At 36.4% G+C, this 20,255-nt stretch overlaps 1 protein-coding gene and 1 non-coding gene across 3 annotated transcripts; both read right to left on the reverse strand.

Annotated features, from left to right (window-relative positions):
* Window positions 1-138: 138 nt before the first annotated feature.
* LOC113686239 (uncharacterized) lies at window positions 139-10,880 on the reverse strand. 2 transcript variants are annotated; one of them, XM_089209427.1, is made up of 11 exons: window positions 10,024-10,880; window positions 8,804-8,911; window positions 8,029-8,196; window positions 6,804-7,202; window positions 5,798-5,844; window positions 5,594-5,704; window positions 4,895-5,066; window positions 3,868-3,967; window positions 2,840-2,955; window positions 1,974-2,105; window positions 139-1,168 (listed from the first exon to the last, which is right to left on the reverse strand). In XM_089209427.1, the coding sequence occupies exons 1-11, from the start codon at window positions 10,135-10,137 to the stop codon at window positions 1,046-1,048; spliced, it is 1,590 nt and encodes a 529-aa protein (XP_089065553.1). In that variant the 5' UTR covers window positions 10,138-10,880; the 3' UTR covers window positions 139-1,045. The 2 variants fall into 2 exon arrangements, with proteins under 2 accessions (XP_089065553.1, XP_089065554.1); XM_089209428.1 differs by having other exon boundaries at window positions 8,044-8,196; window positions 10,024-10,298.
* A 360-nt stretch (window positions 10,881-11,240) lies between these two features.
* On the reverse strand, window positions 11,241-20,126 carry LOC113686238 (uncharacterized). The gene is made up of 12 exons (XR_016187677.1): window positions 20,025-20,126; window positions 19,799-19,948; window positions 18,187-18,285; window positions 17,192-17,401; window positions 15,983-16,282; window positions 15,734-15,780; window positions 15,162-15,272; window positions 14,537-14,708; window positions 13,839-13,938; window positions 13,553-13,668; window positions 12,937-13,068; window positions 11,241-12,646 (listed from the first exon to the last, which is right to left on the reverse strand). It is a non-coding gene; the product is annotated as an uncharacterized LOC113686238 (transcript).
* Between the last annotated feature and the right edge of the window lie 129 nt (window positions 20,127-20,255).

Genomic DNA, 20,255 nt, shown 5'->3' on the forward strand with positions numbered 1-20,255 from the left:
CTAGAGTTGCTCTCGGCTAAGCCTCGAGCAACTCTTACGCATCTTTCGTACTCTCCAAACTTCCCAAGTGCTTCATATCTTGATGAACGCATGCTGATGTATGAACCAATTGTTAAGTGTTGAACTTCTCACAATGTATTCTGCATCAACATTTTATTTCTCTACCTTTTGTTAAAATTTATTTACAATCCCATTTACAATTATACCACAATTAAGTTAGCATTATATTGTAAGCTGAATCATACATGCATCTTGACTGGTTCTTCTTTGTAGATTAGTGGATAGATGCATAGGTGACAGCACTATAAACAATATTTTGCCTTTTAATCATATAAAACAAGTAAATTCTGTGTTACCTCCTTGTTTCTATGGTTGTGTACAGAACTTGATCACTAGAAGTTGTCAAATGTGGTAAGACCATTAATGACACACTCAGCTCTACCTTGTCTGCCACATATTTGTTCTCACACATTTTAACATCTGTGATTTATTACTAAAAGGACATGCAGCAAAGTGGAATCTCTTCGGGAAGTTAAAACTCCATACAAATGGACCCTTGGAAAAGGAATACCACTTAATCATCCTTTGGGTCTTTTTCAATAAAAGATGATTAATAATTATATTCAATGACAACTCTTTTTAAAATTTAGGCTTGCCCCATTTCAATCAGTCAAATTAAATGGCCTATCCTTCCGGTACACACTGTAAAATGTTCTATAATTCCATCAACAAAAATAATTGTTTTGAAAAAAGTAGAAAACAAGAGGATATCAGTATAAAAAGAAAAGTGTGTTATTTTAAACAGAAACCAGCTTTACTTAATTGTTCTGTAACAACAAACAATTATTTTAAACCTACAATTCAGTTTATGGAAAAGAAACAAACAAAAGGAAGTAATTCTAACCCATGGAAACAATATTCAACCATTTCACTGCAGCTCCTCAATTTTCATTCTCTTTTAAACCTGTAAGTATTTCATTGAACCCTATTAGTTCCCTTGGGAGGTTATTAAGGGTGGCAGAAAATAACAGCTTATGCCCACTTCTCAAAGGTATCTAACATTAGTAGATATGATATGTAATTGGATCAATACCAGGAGCCCAAACATGATCAGTATCACAGTAGCAGACACATATGAGCCATGAATTGGCATCAACATCAGTTTGGCCTAGTGAAGGAAACAATGATATATGATTAAAGATTTAAAAAAACCTGGATTCTCTTGAACAATCTTTATAAAGTTGCTTCTATCTGATGTTTCCTTGTGAGTTGATAAATCACGAAATGCAAACTGCGGTTTTACACAATCAGTGGGCCTCAGGCTTTCTTCATAAGAGGGTTGATTTAATTAAATAGATGTCCTGCCACTGTTAGCTTTTGGCCCTCTTGACACTGTTTGAAAAATAAATAGACCTGGCGGAATTGATGGAGGATTGTTTTGGAGGCAGTTTTGTTAAAAAACGACTCAACTTTGTTTAAATAATCAGACCAAAAAAACCTAACCCTGGAAATAAATTCCAGAAAGTGCTATGTGGAAAATTTGATTAATACCTGCATGACATAAAGGGCCATAAGAAATTTTCAACATGGGGACATTGAAACCTATCAGATAACCACAAACTGTTCCGCCCTAGTCTAGTCAAAACGTTTTTGTTCACATCTGGAACTCCATCACTTTATGAGTGTATATAAGTATGTTCAGCTTGTCATATATTGGGCAAAGGGGAGGATTGCTGAAAAAATACAAAGATTAACAATCTGATGCAGAAATCCCTCTCTTAGGTGGATAGTATTTGTACACATTTTTAAAATTTGCTAAGCTACTTAATTTTTTATAAAAATCTACAATCCATGAGATTTTTAAGGCTGACTTCACTAATTTACAAACCACAAACCTATCACCTCCTGCTAGTGATCCACCCTCCCCCTCCCCCTTCCCCTAAGAAACAAATTTTTTGTAGGACCAAACTAACCTTCATTGCTACACCTTGGGTGAACAAAATGAAAGAGTCCTGGTCCAGCTGTGTGGCTGAAGGATATCCAAACACTCTGACATTCAGGCTTTGCTGTTTAAACTTCTGTGCCACTGCACTAAAGCGAGCAGCCTGCAAATAAAGAAGTTATAAAAAAATCAAAACCAACTCACACTCTTCATGGGCCCCAAATGAAGAATTTTACATCAGCTATATAAAAAAGAGAAAAAAATAAATAAATAAAAGGTGTGAGAGATGTGATGGTCTGATGGTTAAGGTATTTGACTCCTTATTGAGAGGTCTGGGTTGGAGTCTTGCCTGGGTCAATGTGTTGTGATCTTGGGCAAAACATTTCCTCTGACAGTGCCTCTCTACTTCCAGGAGTATGAGTGGTGACTGGCAATTTGTAAAGGAAGCCTGATGAAATTCTGGGGTGGGGGGGGGGGGGACCTTGTAATGGACTAACATCCCATCCAGGGGGGAGTAGTGATACTCTTAGCTACTTTATGCTAAGGAAAGCAGGATAAGCCCTAGCTGGTTGAGCCACTTGGTTCGAGTACAGACTTCACCCTTTTTTTTTCATATAAAAAGAAGATGTCCAATGTATTTTACAATGTTTTTCTTTCTTCTCTTTTTTCCCCATAATGGTGTCACCAGGCTTGTTTTTTGACCAAAAGATGATATATCTCACAAGATATCTTCAGCCTCAATATAAGACCATATTTTTGAAATGTGCAGTTGGAAGTGTGATGTATTTCTAGGGATTGATTAATGATTAGTTCACTTGTCAGCATGGGTTCAACAGTCAGCTGAAACAGGATGAAATGAATCTTTGTTTACATACCAAATGCTTTAAAAGTACTCACCACTATAAAGGGAATCATTATAAAAGAGAAGGACAAGAGTGGAGCTAACAATCTGTAAAGGAACGTAATGGCACTTTGTTTGTCATTCTTAATGCAGGTCATCATGTTGATCACCTCTGTAAGAGTAAAATAGCACAGAAATTTGTCAGAGCAATCATGCTAATGTTGGTGATATAATATGTGTTATTTGATTGGAATATCTCTTTACACATTTTACTTAGTACCCTGTTAGTGCATCAACAAACAAAACCTTTGTGGAACAACTTATACTTAATTTGAACTTAATCACACACCAGGCAAGGATTTGTGCTTCATATTCGAGCATTAGTTTGATACAGAGATCATTTTACCCTTTTACTCCCAAGATCTGATTGTTAATTCTCCCCTCTAGCTGCTGCACATTTCCTTGTAAATTGATTACAAGAATTTGGTGCTAGATCAAGATAAGAACATCTACCTAGAAAGTTTGAGTATTCTCATAACCTGTTTGCTGAATAATGTATGGATATTGAAGGGAGAAGTTATATCTTAATCATTTCTGGATGTTAAAGAGTTAGAGCTGTGATAGTACAGGTCATCTTGCTAACAGTATATATCTTTACACATGAAAATCTGAGACTATGCCACCTGGAAATTTCATCTTCTTTGGCAGCGCCTCTATCGGTTCCCCTAAGTTTGCCTTGCCCTTTTGCAAATAGCTTCAACAATTCCTTCCTCCTCCACAGGTAGCCCAGGCTTACAAAATGAGGTTCCATAAATATGCAAATATGTTTATGCTATGCAATGGACAAGACATGAGGATTTGTTAGGGAGTATGTTTATGGCAACTGTTTAAGCCCAGGCAAATCCTTCCATTTTGCCCATTGTGCAATATATTTGCATATTTACAGAGGCTCATTTGGAAGCTTGGGCATCCTGTTCTTCCTCTAGAATGCCTTCACACAAGAACCTTATTATTGAATTCAAAGCTTGAATCAAACTTCATAATGATAAGCAGAAATAAACACCCTACAATTATCAATGATTACCTGCCACAGTAATTTTAAGGTAGCAGAGCACAATTAGACTTGCAATTATGGATATTTTTCCATTCATATTGTTGAGGTTTTTCTTTACATCCATTACGTCCTAAAACAAAAACATGCAAGCTGAGGATGTTATAATGCTCAATTGAATTTGAGATCTTTTTTACATTTTCTTTCAAGGAAAACAAGAGGAATAGATCTGTAATAAAACTAAGGAAAATTAAGGGTAGGGATATGATTGCAAGCCATACTCTATTCGTCCCTGACTGCTTCATAATTCTGAGTGATTTGATTAAAAAGAAGGGCCTTCAAGGTTTTGCAAGTACAGATGATTTTTACATATGCATGTAACCAAGCTGTTAATAACTGGTGTTAAAGATTCTTTCCAAAGACATAAGTAAATATATATATCCTGGAAAATGCACATTGGTGTCTGATTAAGGGAAGGAAGGCAGTTTTTTTTCAGAGTTTTAACAGGTTAAGAGAAACCATGGGTTTTGCAACAAAAGGATATGAGTAAGTCCACTGATTTAAGCCATTAACTAAAATTCTGATTCCACTTCTGTTCACATGTTCAAAAAATTACCATTTAAAACTTTAATTGAGAAGTAGGTTCATGTCTATTTAATTGCAACCTTCATTTTCAATTTAACCCTTTTACTACCATGAGTGATCAAGACAAAATTTCTCCTTGCAATATCATTACAATATCAAGCAATCAAGTGATGAGGATAAAGAAAAATATAAATTAGGGGATTATCAGTTGATCCAATACCAAATTTTACAAACTAACAAACTAAGAATTGTATGGCAGACAGTAAGGAGAATTACTAAATTATGAATGAGATAATTGGGAGTGAAAGGGTTAACTCAAAATTGACAGGGGTTGGTGGAAGAGGTGGGGTGATTTCAGAGGCTGAAATAAAACTTTGAAAAAGTATTGAAGCCTAATCTCATTATAATTTTTTTGGGGTGGGATTCACTGTTTAAAAAGTCATGTCTCAAGAATATTCCACAAAGCTGTGATTACTTTCATTAAAGCAGAGAGATCTTTGGTTTTTTCCTCCATTCTCTGACAAATCTCGCGGAGATAAAAGGTCAACAATTCACACTGAGCACAGTAACTCATGAGTGTCACTATGGAAACAAAGGCCTCCACAAAAAAGCCAAGTACAATGAATGAAACTGCTATCCGCTGGCCACTATCAGGAAAAAAATAAAGACATCTTTCATCGCTTATTACCATACTAACAAAACTTCAACTAAGAATACTTAGTTCTTGCTAATTTTGGCCTGTATTGCAGCAAAATCGATCTCTTTATTTCTTCCATTTTTTTTTTTTTTGCGTTTAAATTCTTATTTAATAAGTCAAAACTTATGGTAAAGCCTGAGGCAGGAGTTGGACATTTTCACTGTTTTGGTCAGCTCAATGTGGACTTAAACAAGTCTTTTACTATTGTGATTAATTACCACTGAGTTTGACTATTGCAAACCACTGATACTCTTTGATACCCTTACGTCTAAAAGTGATGTAATGAGCAATTTCCCATTTTTTTTTAAGGGGGCAAATCACTTAGCCAGGAGGCCACATGACTTGGGGTGACATGACAAAGGGGCATATTTACCTACGATTACAAGTTTCCCTTTTAAAGTGGCATGCAGCATCAAGTGAATATTGTGCAAGTAAATTGCCATAAATTACAGTTATTTAATTTTAAGCCAGACTAACCTTGAATTGTGACTGAATCCTGTCACTGAGGCTAAATTAGAGACACCAAGAAACAACATTTCAACGGCACTATCAGCAATTGCCAACATCACCAAGCTCAAGAAAAAAATTCTGCAAAAATGAAATAAAAGTCTTAATTTACTCATAATTTTTCAAATAAAAAATATAACATCAAGCATTTGCAAAATCTATTGCACAAATTACCTTAACCTTGAAACAATCTTCCTAGGAATGGAACTAAGCAAAAAAACCTTGGGAAAGGAAACAAAATAATTAATAAAAACATCCTTAACAATACTTCTAAGGTTATTTGTTAGACTACTGGGGGCCGGGGCCTGATGTGTTTATCACAAGACTCACTCTTGCAGTTCCTTCTGCATAGAGCCTGCAGTTCATCAAGAAGGGAGGTTCTGCTTCGTAGCTGGAAAATTCATAAATCTCTGATCCATAATGAACATCCTAAATTAAACTTTTCCCTCCCAGTATAGAGACAAATGAGTAATTTCTACAAATCAAAGTTCAGAAGGGGGGGAGGGGGAGGGGGAAGGGGGAGGGGGAAGTGGGAAGGGGGAAGAGGGAAGGGGGAGGGGGAAGGGGGAAGGGGGAAGGGGGAAGCGGGAAGGGGGAAGGGGGAAGGGGGAAGGGGGAAGGGGGAAGTGGGAAGGGGGAAGGGGGAAGGGGGAAGGGGGAAGTGGGAAGGGGGAAGGGGGAAGGGGGAAGGGGGAAGGGGGAAGGGGGAAGGGGGAAGAGGGAAGGGGGAAGGGGAAGGGGAAAGGGGGAATAGGGGAAGGGGAAAGGGGGAAGGGGGATACTTGAGCCAATTTATTGTCTATTCTTTGGCCAACTATACACCACATTTTAGTCATATCTGGTAATACAGTAGCAACTTTTACCAGGAAATCTTCCCATTTTCAAATCCCTTTATACCAGAATTTTCTTATCCCAAAATCCCAAAAATTGTGCCACCCCATTCTAGTAACTATATAAATGCAACCCCATCATAGTCAATCCAGTTGTGAAAATATGACCCCATCCATGCAGTGGCACATCTACATTAGCCCATTACTAAGTATTCCCTCTCCCCCTCCCCCAATTGGAGCCCTGCTCCCCCTGCTCCATCACATTCCTCACTTTTGCCTGAATTGTGGACCTGTTTAAGTTGAGCCTATAAAATGTTGGGAATGTTAAATATTTTTATGCTACCTTATACCTTTTCTACCAAAGCACTGAGGTCCTCATTGTCTTGGATTCGAAACAAGTAAAACCCAGTCAAAACTGCCATGAAGTGGAGGAGATGTGGCATCACATACTCTGTTAGTAAATGTTTACATTTTTTGAAAGCAGCTGGTTTCCAATCACCTGACTCTGAAGTTGCCTGAATAAAAACATTGGTAACTGAAGGAAAAACTGAAGAGCTAATGTTCTTCCCCATAGTTTGGGAAGTAACACCACTTTGAACCATAAGATTCTTATTTATTCTGTTTAGGTCCAGAGAGAAAGGGTGCGTTGCTTTTGTTCCACCAAAGGAATTTCCGTCAGGTTTTATCAAGCTTCTCTGGTCATGCTGTGATTGCTTGGTGCCTTGAGATGTTTCTGTAGCCTTGGAGGTCTACATTACACACATTGAGAGAAGACAAAAAAATCTTATCCAACATATTGATGACTTTAGTTTGGTGACATGTGCAAGCTTGTCACATTTTGTTTGATCTTATCATGCATTAGACTTACTATGAAAACTCCGATTGGTCAAGAGCATACAGTCAATATACAATAGCATGTGAAGTTGATATGATAACCCAATATCTGTTGCAGATATTGGGTTATCATGTTGAGTTGAAAGTCTGCCTAGTTTTCAAGCCCCTTGTCCGTGTAGTGCTCTTCAACTTTTGCAAACTCAGAGGAAAGTGTCTTCTTTTGCAGATTGTTTAAAAAGGTATAACAAAACAATTATTGATTTTTGGTTTTCACATGATATCATGAATTATCAAATCTTGTGTCTGTGTTATTTGCCTCAGCCTAATCAGATATTACTCAGACCTTAGCATTGATAATTCATGATATTATGCTCAACCTCATCCAGTAATTGCATAATATCAAGGTCCTTTAATGCCCACAAAGGAAACTCATGGGTCCATTCTTGATTGATAGATAGCTTTGGTATTTGCACCAAAGGGAAAGCACAGAACATACTTCTTTGGTTGAAAACTAACAATATTCACAATTATGGTATTTTAAAAAGCTTCATAAACATTAGCTAGTATCTTGTAAACTCTAACCCAACAATACTATGGATAGAATTTTTCTTTGAAGGAGGGAGATTTTTAGAGAGTTAAAGCTATAGACAGAGTGCATATTACAGAGAGAGGGGGTGGGGGGACTGACAGAGCATGTAAGGTAAACATTTTTTTTACTTCAAATACACAGAATTAATTTACCTCATTGCTACTGACATCTAGCCCAAGGTTGCAGGATATAAGATGTGAGGCATAGGTAAAGATGATCAAGCAAAAAAACAAAAATGTGTAGAAAATGTTAACCACTTTCCAGAAGGAACATCTTTGACGATAAGCCATTGAGCGAGAGCCGAATGGTCGCCAAGCAACCTGAGAAATATAATTGATTCATTTAAGAAATCAAAGTAAATGTTCAAATTATTAACTTACATGTAAAATGTGTTGGATAATTTGCATTGTATGCTGGAAGCAATACAATATTACAATCATAACAAAAAATGTTGCAGCACAATACAGAAAGGTTTTTTAATAACTGTCAAAAATATACTGCTAACCCTTTAACTCCCATGAGTGACCAAAACAGAGTTTCTCCTTACAATACCAATAAAATATCAACCAAATAAGTGATGAGAATAAAGAAAATATCAGTTTGGGGATAATTAGTTGATCCAATACTAAATTCTCTGAATTAACATTATAAGAATTGTATGGTTGACAGTAAGGAGAATAAAAAAATTGATCTGGGAGTTAAAGGGTTAAAATATGTTTACTGTGTTATGACCAACCATAAGGGAGATCTGGATGTCTGTAAGAAAACCAGATACTGATTAACAATATGTTTATTATGAAAATTTCTCAAGCATGGTTTTATTTTCCCCTAGTAAATCACATCTCAAGGGCCTTTGCAGTGTCCATGGTTTTCTGAGTTCCGCAAGAAATGCTGACAATATTTTGTACAACTGTTTTCCAAACTTACCAAGCATAGAATATAGAGATAAGGGTAGATAACCTGACGTTTACATTTAAGCAAAAGGCTGGCTGTTGAGCTGCTGTTGTCTTCTTGAAGAGCACTTTGGTCCCTGATCTGCAGTAAAGACATTTTATAAACATCACAAACAAGGAAAACCTGAGCACTTTTTTACATTTGGTACTAACATTACTTCTTCAATGCATCACATTAAATCAAGTCAATTTTAGTTACCCACAAACTAATGACCAAGCTTGCTCTTCAAGTTCTCAGAAATTATTGTGGTAGGAGAGGAATACCAGTACTCTGGTTGGAGTCACATGACAACACCTAAGTGGCAACCCAACTCACTCAGGAGGCAATAATTGAATTGGGGTGACTGTGCATTAAGATAATGTGACCTGTATTCATAGCATTAGTCTAATTTTCTATTGCACCAAGGGGATATGATGGGGTAACCTGATGAAAATTCCTTAGATTCAAAGCATGAATCAGGGTTGGTTACCCAGGGACTGGATGAAGGAATAGGGTGTGGTCAGTAGCTTAGGGCTGCACTCGCCCCATAAGAATTTGAACCTCATTTTATGAGACAAGCCTCAAAAAGTTCAACTTCTTTTACTTAATAGAATCTCTGATGAAGGCCTAGTGTTAGTTTCTTCAGGATTTTTTAACTTTTTTATTTCATCTCATTAAGGACAACTGAACAGGAGAATCACTGTTTATATTATGATAATATTTTCACCCTTTAACTCCCAGAAGTGATAAACACGTAACTTCTCCCTAAATTATCCATACATTATCCAGCAAACAGGTGATGAGAAGATTCAAACTTATCGGGTAGAGTTTGTTATCTCGATCTGATTTGTAAGGAAATGTGTAGCAGCTAGAGGGGAGAATTAGCAATCAGATCTTAGGAGTTAAACGGTTAACAGAAAATTCCGTTTTTCCCCCGAAATATACAGCGTCTTACTGACTTAACTGATTTTAATACTCTTCTTAAATTTTTATTAAAGAGAGCGAATTTCCTTTTCGTGATTTCCGCGAAACTACGAAACAAAGTGACGTCAGTTTACAGATTTATCTCAAAAATTTCATTAAAAAACATGACGTCACGATATTGTTCTTCCTTTTTTGACGTGCATAGCTGCACAAGCCCTCAAAACTCAGTTCTGTTAAGCAAAAGAACTTCCTTAAAAGCCATGGGGGCACAATCAAACCGCTATTCTCACCTCAATGTTTGTACTGTCCCAGATGTCTGTGAATGATGATCCACCATAGCGGCTAGAAACAGTAACCGTACCAGCATCTTCCAGCTCGTTTAATCTGTCGCGATTTCTATGCATTGTTTGTCGTAAAAAAAAAAAAAAAAAAGCAATGAAGAAAACGAATCAAACCAGAGCAATTCTTTGCTCTGCAGCGACTAGGTAAACGTCAATTGAAAACACTTTTCACTAGCCCATTACATTACATCATCTGGATGTGGACAAACTGTTGACTTACTGACCTGCATCCAGTTCACATGACACCTGATGAGAGAGTCATGTGAGTGACGATGCTGTCTTAGAAAAGTAACACTCGTTTCTCGGAAAAAAGATGGCGCACACCAATTCCTACAGTATAGTTTTTTCAATTCTTTACATAAATGTATCATGAGTTCAATCCTCAGCCAGGAAACCTGACAAAACTATCCCTTGGATACAAATCAGGAATATAGCACATAAAGGAAAGATATAACGCCATATATGCAATAAGTCTTTAATTTTTTTTTCAAGATGCACAATCAAGACAAAATAGAAAAAGAAAACGTAACTCTTGGGACTGTTTTCCTCATTGTCAACCTATTACAACTGGAAGTGGTTGCGCACGATTGCGTGACATCAAGCAACACCCGGAAATCAACATTTCTTTCTCACTCGGAGGCAAATATGAGGAGAAAAAGCCGCCTGTAACAGAGTTCTTTTCAACGTTTGACATGGTATAGTTCGCATTGTTGGAGAGAGTTATGTAAAATTAGATAAATTTCCTAGTCTAAGGGCAATTTGTTAAAAACTAACGAAGATACGACTCGGCGAACGACTCAACTGAGTCAGTACTTCCGAAATCGGACGAAACTGTCTGGAATAGGACGAAGGCGTCCGAAACAAAACGGCAGTGGACGGGGAATGGAGGGGTGGACGTAAGACTATGTTAATTTCACATGAAAAGGTCAGCTTTGGAGCGACAAGACCCATCCTGTCGTGGTTCATTCTGACGTAACATGATACAAACTTGTCTCGGCCAAGAACACAACAAAAAGGAGCAGAGACGTTTTGGAAAAGCGCACGGCAATCGAAACAGGAATGGAACTAATTTTAGCGCGCTCTGATGTCCATGGAAGGTCCTTGTTTTAGCACACCGACAAGATGGACATCTGTGGCCCTATAATGTGTAGTTGCTCCGCATTTCATTTTGTCATCTAGAAATATTCTTATATTTCACATTGCTTTACGAGTTCGGAAAATTTGTTAATTATTACAATGGTAATAATTATAACAATCTTCAAATTTTGTACAGTTTAGAATAATTATTACAGATATTACAATTATTACAGTTTCAATAATTATTACATATTACAGATACCGGTAATCTTTGTAAACAATATTTAAAGAGAATTTCTTTGTGAACGATAAATCTTACATCACTAGTAAGCACGTCTTGTTCACAATGGATTCCTCTTCACAAATAGATAATCAAGTTATCATACTTTGTTCAATATACTACTGTCAAAGTAATCTTCATGAGAAAGAGGGACACTCATAATGCAGATATATAAAAATATATCTGCAACATTTGTCATTTACAATATTCAAATTATATGCCGAAGACTAGCAAATGGATTTTTACATCAGTCATTTCTTCAATTGCTGTTGTTATTCATTATATGATGATAAGGTAAAATATTCACTCATTTTTTGATCGGTTCTTACTCATGATCTGTTGAAGAGGACAAAAGCATCAGTGACACACTTGGCTGTGCCTCATGTGCTACTTTGTTGTTTTAACTACATTTTGATGTTATCTGTGATCTATTCCTGAAAAGACCTACAGCAACATGGAGTACATTTGCTAATAACTTGCTGGATACCAAATGCAACAAATGAAACTTCTTTTTTCCAAAAAATTGTTACTTGCATATCTACTTCAATATTTGACATTGGTCTATGCAGTAATTTATCAGAAAACCTGTTTTTTTTCTTTTTTCATTGAGAAAAAATTCAAAGGAAATTTTCATACAAAAAGCAAAATTAAAGTGAACCAGGAACACAGCTCTTTTAACGTAAAAAAAGTTTCTCTCACAAGAGAATGCTCAACAAAAGGTAGATATGGTAGAAATTTGAATACTTCATTCAAAGATATTATTTTTCAGATATCTTACCCTTACAGGTTTTTGCTTGAAAATCAATCAATATAATTGATAAATTAATTAAGACAGAAAAGATGAATGAAACACAAAGGATGTCATAAATGCTGATCACCCACTGTTATCCAAGCCATTTGCTTAGGTTTACTTCTTTAGATAAACTGTAGGTAGTCTTTTTGATCCTCTCTGCCAGGGGCACAAATAAGTGTCACATCAAGGTCCTGCTCACATCAAGGTCCTGTTCACATCAGGGTCCTGTTCACATCAGGGTCTTGTTCATATCAGGGTCCTCTTCACATAAGGGTCCTCTTCACAATGGGGTCCTCCTCTCAAAGGTATCTATTCTTGCCAGCAATAATGCCCAACTGTAACATGAGTAGGAGTACAAACACCACTACTGCCACAACACCAGACAGAAAAGAGAATTGAACTGGCATAAACAGCAGCTTGGCCTGGGAGATGAAGAGACAATTATCCTTTGCCAATACCTTGAATGCGGTTATTAAGTTAACTAAAGTTGAAATCTTCCCTCCTGTTAAAACAGTTTGTAGTGCAAACACCTCACAACATGCTTTATGGACGTATGATCCATAAGTATGGCAATGGACCCATGGGCCAAAGAAACTTTCAATGAAATGTGGGGGGGGGGAAGGGAGCTGAACCCTATCTTCCCCAAGAGTTCCCCCCCCTACTCCACCATCCTTGTGAAACAAGCTGTCCTTAATCAAGATACTTAAGTTACCTTCATTTCAGTACTGTGTGTAAACAATACAAATGAATCCAAATCCAGTTGAGAAGCAGAAGGATATCCAAACACTCTGATTTGCAAACTATTCTGTTTAAGTTTGCGAGCAGCTGAAGTCAAACGAGCAGCCTTGAAAGACAAAGAATAACCAGTAAATAACATAATCATATACACTTTGAGAATATGGAACATTTAGTGTGAAGGCAGATTTTAAAGTTAGCTTAGCAGGGACAGCAACAACAACAACAATGACATTTCTACTTGTGTAAAACGTTCTTATATCAACCCTTTACACCCCAACATCAATATGTATATTCTCCAAATGTTCTCTATACATCTTCTAAGTTGTTGAAGGGACAGTTTGTTCAACAAACAAGAGCTTCTTTAGCTGGTGATCATTTCCTTTATACATGTGGCCTAAATGTGTAATTCAGGGATGATATTGTAAGGAGAAATTGGAAGCTACTTATGCATAGGGGTCAAAGAGATTATCAGAAAAATGAAAAAAAAAATAGACAGGTGAAAAAAAACAAGGAAAGAAGAGAGACCACATCCATATAGAAACAGTGAATGTACATCAAACTAAGAAATAAAAATGGTTTAAGCTACTTACGATAGTTATAGGGCAAATGATGATGGCAAAACTTATCAGCGGTTTAAAGATTCTGTACATCAGTTTGCTCTTTTTTACTTTTAATTTTTTAATCTGAAGTGATAAGTTACAAAACCCTAAAAAGAAATCCAAATTACCAAGATTTAGCTTTAATATTTACTGCAAGTCCTAAGGCTTTGAGACAACCTTACAGACAAGAATAAAAACTATGATGTACTATCATAAAATCCAAAAATTTTTCAAACTTTAAAACTTTAGGTAAAAATTTGTGTTAATCTTTAATTACCTATCACAGAAAGTTCAAAGTAACTAAATATTATAAGAGTTGCAATCACTGATATAAGTCCATTCACTCTGGAGAGATTTTTCTTTACTTCAAGAATGTCCTGATGCAAAAATAGAAAGAAAGACAAGTACAATAGGGTTAGTGAGAAAGAGATCAGATAGATCCTGCAAATGGATGATCACCTTCCATATTTTCATTGACGATTTTGAAACTTCAATCAAATTTGGGAAAAGTTGACATAACAGAAAATCATCTTATAATAATATACTCTGCTGAGACTGACACTTATACTATCAGATATATCTAGTACTCCTCCCCTGTTATAACCCTGTATCAAATTATCACCATCCCACCCCCCACCGTAAATCATGTTCTTGGTTCCAGTCTTCCTACTCTTCCATCCAAAAATAAAAGGAAACAAGCCCTAAAGTCAATTAACCCTTTACCTTCCAGATCAAATTTGTCTTCTCCTTACTGTCCACCACACAATTTTTATGTTAGTTCAGAGAATTTAGTATTGGATCAACTAACTATCCCCAAATTGATATTTTTCTTTATTCTCATCACTCATCTGGTTGATATTATATTGATATTGTAAGGAGAAATTCTGTCTTGGTCACTCATGGGAGTCAAAGGGTTAAGGGTGTGAGGGGAGGGGGGAGGGGGGTAAAGGCCAGAATATTTAAGTACACCATTACCTTCATTATGCTGTCAAGATCTTTGGTTTTCTCTTCCATGCGCAATGCGATTTCACGAATATAGAAAATCAACAATTCACACTGTGCACAGTAATTTACAATAGTAACAACGCTGACACATAACTCTACAAGTCGGCCCAGTCCCATTACAACTGCTGCAATCCCCTGAGCTCTAAAGATAGAAAAAATAAGCTTCAGTTACAAATTGTAACCTATGAAGGACATAAACTAGGAAAGGATTTTTCCCCAACAAGATAAAATGGGTCAAGCAAAGAGGGATGTCTGGCAAATAACTTAATTTCATGTTTAAATCCCTGAACTGCTAATTGATACAAATGAATATCAAAATCAGTAACACAATTTTTGGTATAATGGGCCTGTTTAGCATCATAGCCCTATACTATCTGAACACAAATGCTCTAATAAGACCAAATACTAATAAGACCCTCTCTCTAAGCCCCTCTCTCTAAGGAGCCCCCTCCCTAATAAGTTATCCTCTCTAGTATGTCCCCCTTTCATCTAGTCCCCTCTCTTATGAACCCATTTCTGTCAAGCTTCCCTCTCTAATAAGGTAATTTAAAAATCTTTTAAAATTTAATCACAGTGTGTGACTTGGCTGCCTTACCTTGGGTTGTTTATGAATTCTGTGACTGACTTCAAATGGTAGGCAAAACAAAACAAAATAAAATTACAGATGCCCAGGAACACTATGAAAAAACCACCAAAAAGGAAAAACCTGTCAAAGGAACAAAACTGACCATTAAATGCTTTCTGCCTGAAAACTAAGCTGGTTAGTCAGCTCTCAAAAATTTTCATAAATTAAAGCAAAGTTATAGGTTGCCAAAAGGCAAAATTTAGTTGTCTTAGGCTTTGTGAGAAAAAAAATATTTTAAATAAGGTCTGGGGACTTTTAATCAAGGAGAGGTAATTTTGCATTAGGAGTTAGAAATGACTTTGTGGAATATTTAACAATTTGTTTCAAAGCATAATGTTGTGCTCTAATATTTTTCCTGATTTGAAACCCTTAAAACCAGATTTTGCTTCTCTTTGGCTATTAATCATTGAGGACTGATAAAATAAAAATCCAAATTGTTTCACAGAATTAAAGCAAGGAGAATTCTAAACACAACTGCATAATTCACTAAATATACATACACACAAATCAAAACTTATGTGTGTAGGAGAAACAGCACATACCGCAGCCTTGAGGTGATTCTTCTGGGAACTGAACTAAGCAAAAAAACCTGAGAAAAATTAAATGATCAAGTTGAGGGGAAGGTTTCACTACTAACAATGAAACCAGAGGGGCTAAAGATTAGTAATTTTGTTGGTAAGTTGACTACTAAAATGAATCTCAAGAAAAATGTCCTCATCATAAAACTTTGCCACTCAAGAAGGTGACCACTGATAATATAAAATCTATCATGACACTTTACGTAAGCATACCTTTTCTATCAGTGCATGGAGGCCCTCACTCTCTTGAATCCTAAACATGTAGAATCCGATCAAAAATGCTAGAAAGTGAAGAATATCTGGTACCACGTATGTGCTAAATATATGAGTACACTCCATGACTGCTGGGTCCCAAGAGGCTGGTGCTGCCAAGGTATAGAATGGTATACCTGGTTTGCTTGTGTGTGAAGTTGATGTTTTATTTGTGTGGTTTGTTGTTGGCATTGTTGGTGCTGTGTTAATGTTGCCATGGTGAGAATTTGGTTGAGATGTTGAAAGTTTTGTTGCTGGTGTCTGGAATGATATAAACAGAGAGAAATGTCACAATCAAATGTGATTGAGTGACCAAGACAGAATTTCTCCTTACAGTATCAATACAAATCAAGCAGATAAGTAATGAGATTAAAGAAAAACATCAGTTAGGGGAATACTAGTTGATCCAATACCATGTTCTCTACACTTAAATCATAATAATTGAATAAAAGACAGTAAGGACAATTACTAAAAGAGATCTTAGGAGTGAAACACTACACAATGAATTGTATGCATCCACTGAATCCATTTTTAATAATAATAAATAATAATAATAATAATTTTATTTATATAGCGCTAAAATCCAATAATTTTACTTAAGAATGTGTTCACAAAACAACAATCTGCAACTAGCAAACACACAGACAATTTGAACAGATGATTTGAAGTTATTACATACTAATATATGATGACTGTGGAATCTATTGGCAAACTGCTCCTAAGGGTAATCTAATCAGCTTTACTTTTTCAATGTGTATAAACGTCACAAATTTACCCCACAAGTATTAACTCTTTGACCTCTTAGAGTGACTAGCATCTAATTTATCCTTACAATATCACCCCCAAATCAAACAGTAGGGTCACGAGTATAGAGGAAATAATCACCGACTAGAGAGGCTTTCGATTATTTACAAAATTCTCCTTGTCAGCACCAAAGGAAACTTAAAGAGAACAGTATGAAGAATATGCATACTAATGTTAACTCTTTAACTCCCATGAGTGACCAAGACAGAATTTCTCCTTACAATATCAATACAATATCATGCAGACAAGTGATGAGAATAAAGAAAAATATCAATCAGGGGATTATTGGTTGATCCAAGACCAAATTCTCCAAAGTAACATTACAAGAATTGTATGACAGACAATAAGGAGAGTTACTATTGAAACCTTGGGGGTAAATGGGGTTGATAAGAGTTAATAAGTCTACAAGCTGCATACCGAAGGTATATCCAGCCTGGCTTGACAAGCTAATATGCTTGACACATAGCTGAAGATAATCAGGACAAAAATAATCAGTGTGTATATAATGTTCAAGAATTTCCGCATTGAACATCCTTGGTAACGAAAGGATTGAATATTAAATGGTCGCCAGGCAACCTGAAAAATAAAGAAAATGACAGTCACTAGTATCAACTCTGAATCAAGGGAAAAGAATTAACTGTTTGACCCCTAAGACTGATTAACATCTAATTTCTTCTTAAAATATCATTCCTGAATCACACATTAAGGTCAGGATACTAAAGGAAATGATCACTGACTAAAGAAGCTGTTGATTGTTTGATAAAATCTTCTACACTGATGTCAAGGTGCAGTGGCTTAAACCAAAAGTTATGAACTACAAGAAACAAGTTAAAGATAGATGATTTTCATCTTTTCACAGGCGTGGGATGAAGAAAAAAATTGGAGTCCCCATGAGGAATAACCCTCAAACATTTAGCTTCTGTGCTCCCATGCTCTTCCACAGTGACCCTTGGATGAGCAAGGCCATTACAAGGTTTTTAAGTCAAAGCTGTTACCAAAATGCTTTATGCTGCCCTAGTGCAGATGATTAAATGACAAGGACTTTTGCTCTGCGTATAAGTGGGTAATTTAGTATAATCAACTGAGTTGACAACATAAATTGGCCAACATAAAGAGACTCAAAGCTGACATTTTGAGTGTTAGCCCTTTGTTAGAGCAGAACAAGAAAGGGCTAATGCTCAAAATGTCAACTTCTAAATTGTTTATGAAGGCCAATTTACATTTATTTATCATCTAAGCTCATAATACTAAATTACCTTGTTAAACTCTCCCACTGACGTAGCACAACAGTTTCTTAAGAAACTCACCCCTGTTATTCGTCTGTATATGACTAATGAGTTACTCTTGGAATCTAAACTTACCAAGGAGAGGATGTAGAAATAAGGATAAATAACCTGGCTTTTACAAGTTAGCAACAAGCTTGTTGTAGCATTGAAGTCTCCTTTGTCTTGGTCTCTGATCTGTAACAAAGTCAGTTAACAAATATTACTAACACTAATATAACATTGGAGATATCACTCATAATCTTTAATCAAATACCACATTTACTCAACTAGTATCTCTTGCCCAACTAGAATAAGGGAGACACAGGTTCAAATCTCATTGAAGCCTAAATTTGTTTCAGGCTTCTTTTCTCCAATTGCTTGAGCCTTTAACTCTCAAGATCTGGATGTTAATTCTCCCTATAATTGCTTCACATTTCCTTGTAAATTGGTTATGAGAATTTGATGTTTGATAAAAAGAATAACTTCAACTTGATAAGTTTGAGTATTCTCATTACCAGTTTGCTGGATAGTGTGTGAATATTACAGGGAGAAATTACATGTTAATCACTTCTGGGAGCTAAAGGGTTAAGTTGGAACTCACCAGCAAGGATCACTGCTATACTTGGGGACGTAGGTGTTGTTTTAACCCTTTCACTCCCAAGATCTCATCAGTAATTCTTCTTACTGTCTTCCATACAGTTCTTGTGATGTTAGTTTGGAGAATTTGGAATTGGATCAACTTATAATCCCCTGATTGATTTTTTTCTTTATTCTCATCGCTTTTCTACTTGATATTGTATTGATATTGTAAGGAGAAATTCTGTCTTAATCACTCATGAGAGTTCAAGGCTAACATGTATGATCCAGCTCTAGGACATACATAATGTGGTGCTTCAACTAAGAGTACCTTGCTTGCAGGAGGTCATATTGAGACCTTTTCTGCGTATTTAGAAGGGGTGTCCCCCCATCAAGGACATAAAAAAAGGGAGGAGGGGTTGAGGAAGTATCTGACCCCCCCCCCCCTCTTTCATCAACAATGAAAGTATTTGTGAGTAATAACTGTTTCCAAAATGGAGTGGATATTGACCCCTCCTTTGTGTTAAGAAATCTTTGTTGGCATTAAGATAATCGTTTCTCTGCTGAGACTATTTTATCCCAATAAACCCGAAAAAATAAGCCAATCGCATCGTAACCATCAAAAAACTATCATGATGATTAAAAATAACAATAATAAAGTGGTCGAATTTATGAAAGATAACATGTTATGTGGTAATTACTTGGCTGAAAATTTAAGACACTTGTGAACTGTTAACCAAGCTAGAAAAGCTTTGTTCAAACTCGTAAATAAGCAATGTTTGGATCAGGAACGCGTCACGACTTGGAAAAAATTACAAATGAGGAAGACAGAAGCACCTTTCCTCATTTGATAACATATAAAATTAAAGTTTAACTTCGCGAGAGAGATTGTGTAATATTAAACTAAAAACAACTCACGCATGTTCTCGAAAGATATAGAAAACCCTTAATTTACTTTCACCACAGAAGTTATAGGCAAATTATGTAACAATTCCGAAGTAATGCAATTTGACAGCGACGTGCATGCGATGTTCAAAACGAAACTGACCTTTCATCCGAACAAATGATCTGATTCTTTGGGCCAGAATGCGTATATTCATATAAAGTTCAATCAAAGCAGTTACATTCTAACCTCGACGCTTGTGTTGTCCCAGATATCAGCAAAAGATGATCCCACAGTATCCTCCAATTCATTCAATCCTTTTCCTTCGGTTGAGCTATTTATGCTTCCGTTTGGCCCTGCAAGCATTGTACGGGGTAAAAGTCTTCGTTGCGCTGACTTCTGCCGCACAACAGAAAATATTATCTCATGAGCAAGAATTTTGCTGCCCTTGACAGTAATAAAAGCTCCAAATTACCAGAATCGTGCTGCTGTAAACTGCGTCCCAACTGTCACCCTGTGCTCTCCCGTGCTCAGCTGACATCTCCTGAGACGACAAGTACACTTATTTGTCTTGCATATTTGTTATGCTAATTAAGGGCTCGTCCCTCTCTGGGTCTCTGATTCACAGTAAAATAAGGTACCATGGGTTACCCCTACTCCCTCCACCCCTGTCCAGCGCGCTATGGGATCAAAGCTCATTGGAGAA

The sequence above is a fragment of the Pocillopora damicornis genome, chromosome 6 (assembly GCF_964200805.1).
Source record: "Pocillopora damicornis chromosome 6, jaPocDami1.2, whole genome shotgun sequence".
In the NCBI taxonomy this organism is placed as follows: Eukaryota; Metazoa; Cnidaria; class Anthozoa; order Scleractinia; family Pocilloporidae; genus Pocillopora; species Pocillopora damicornis.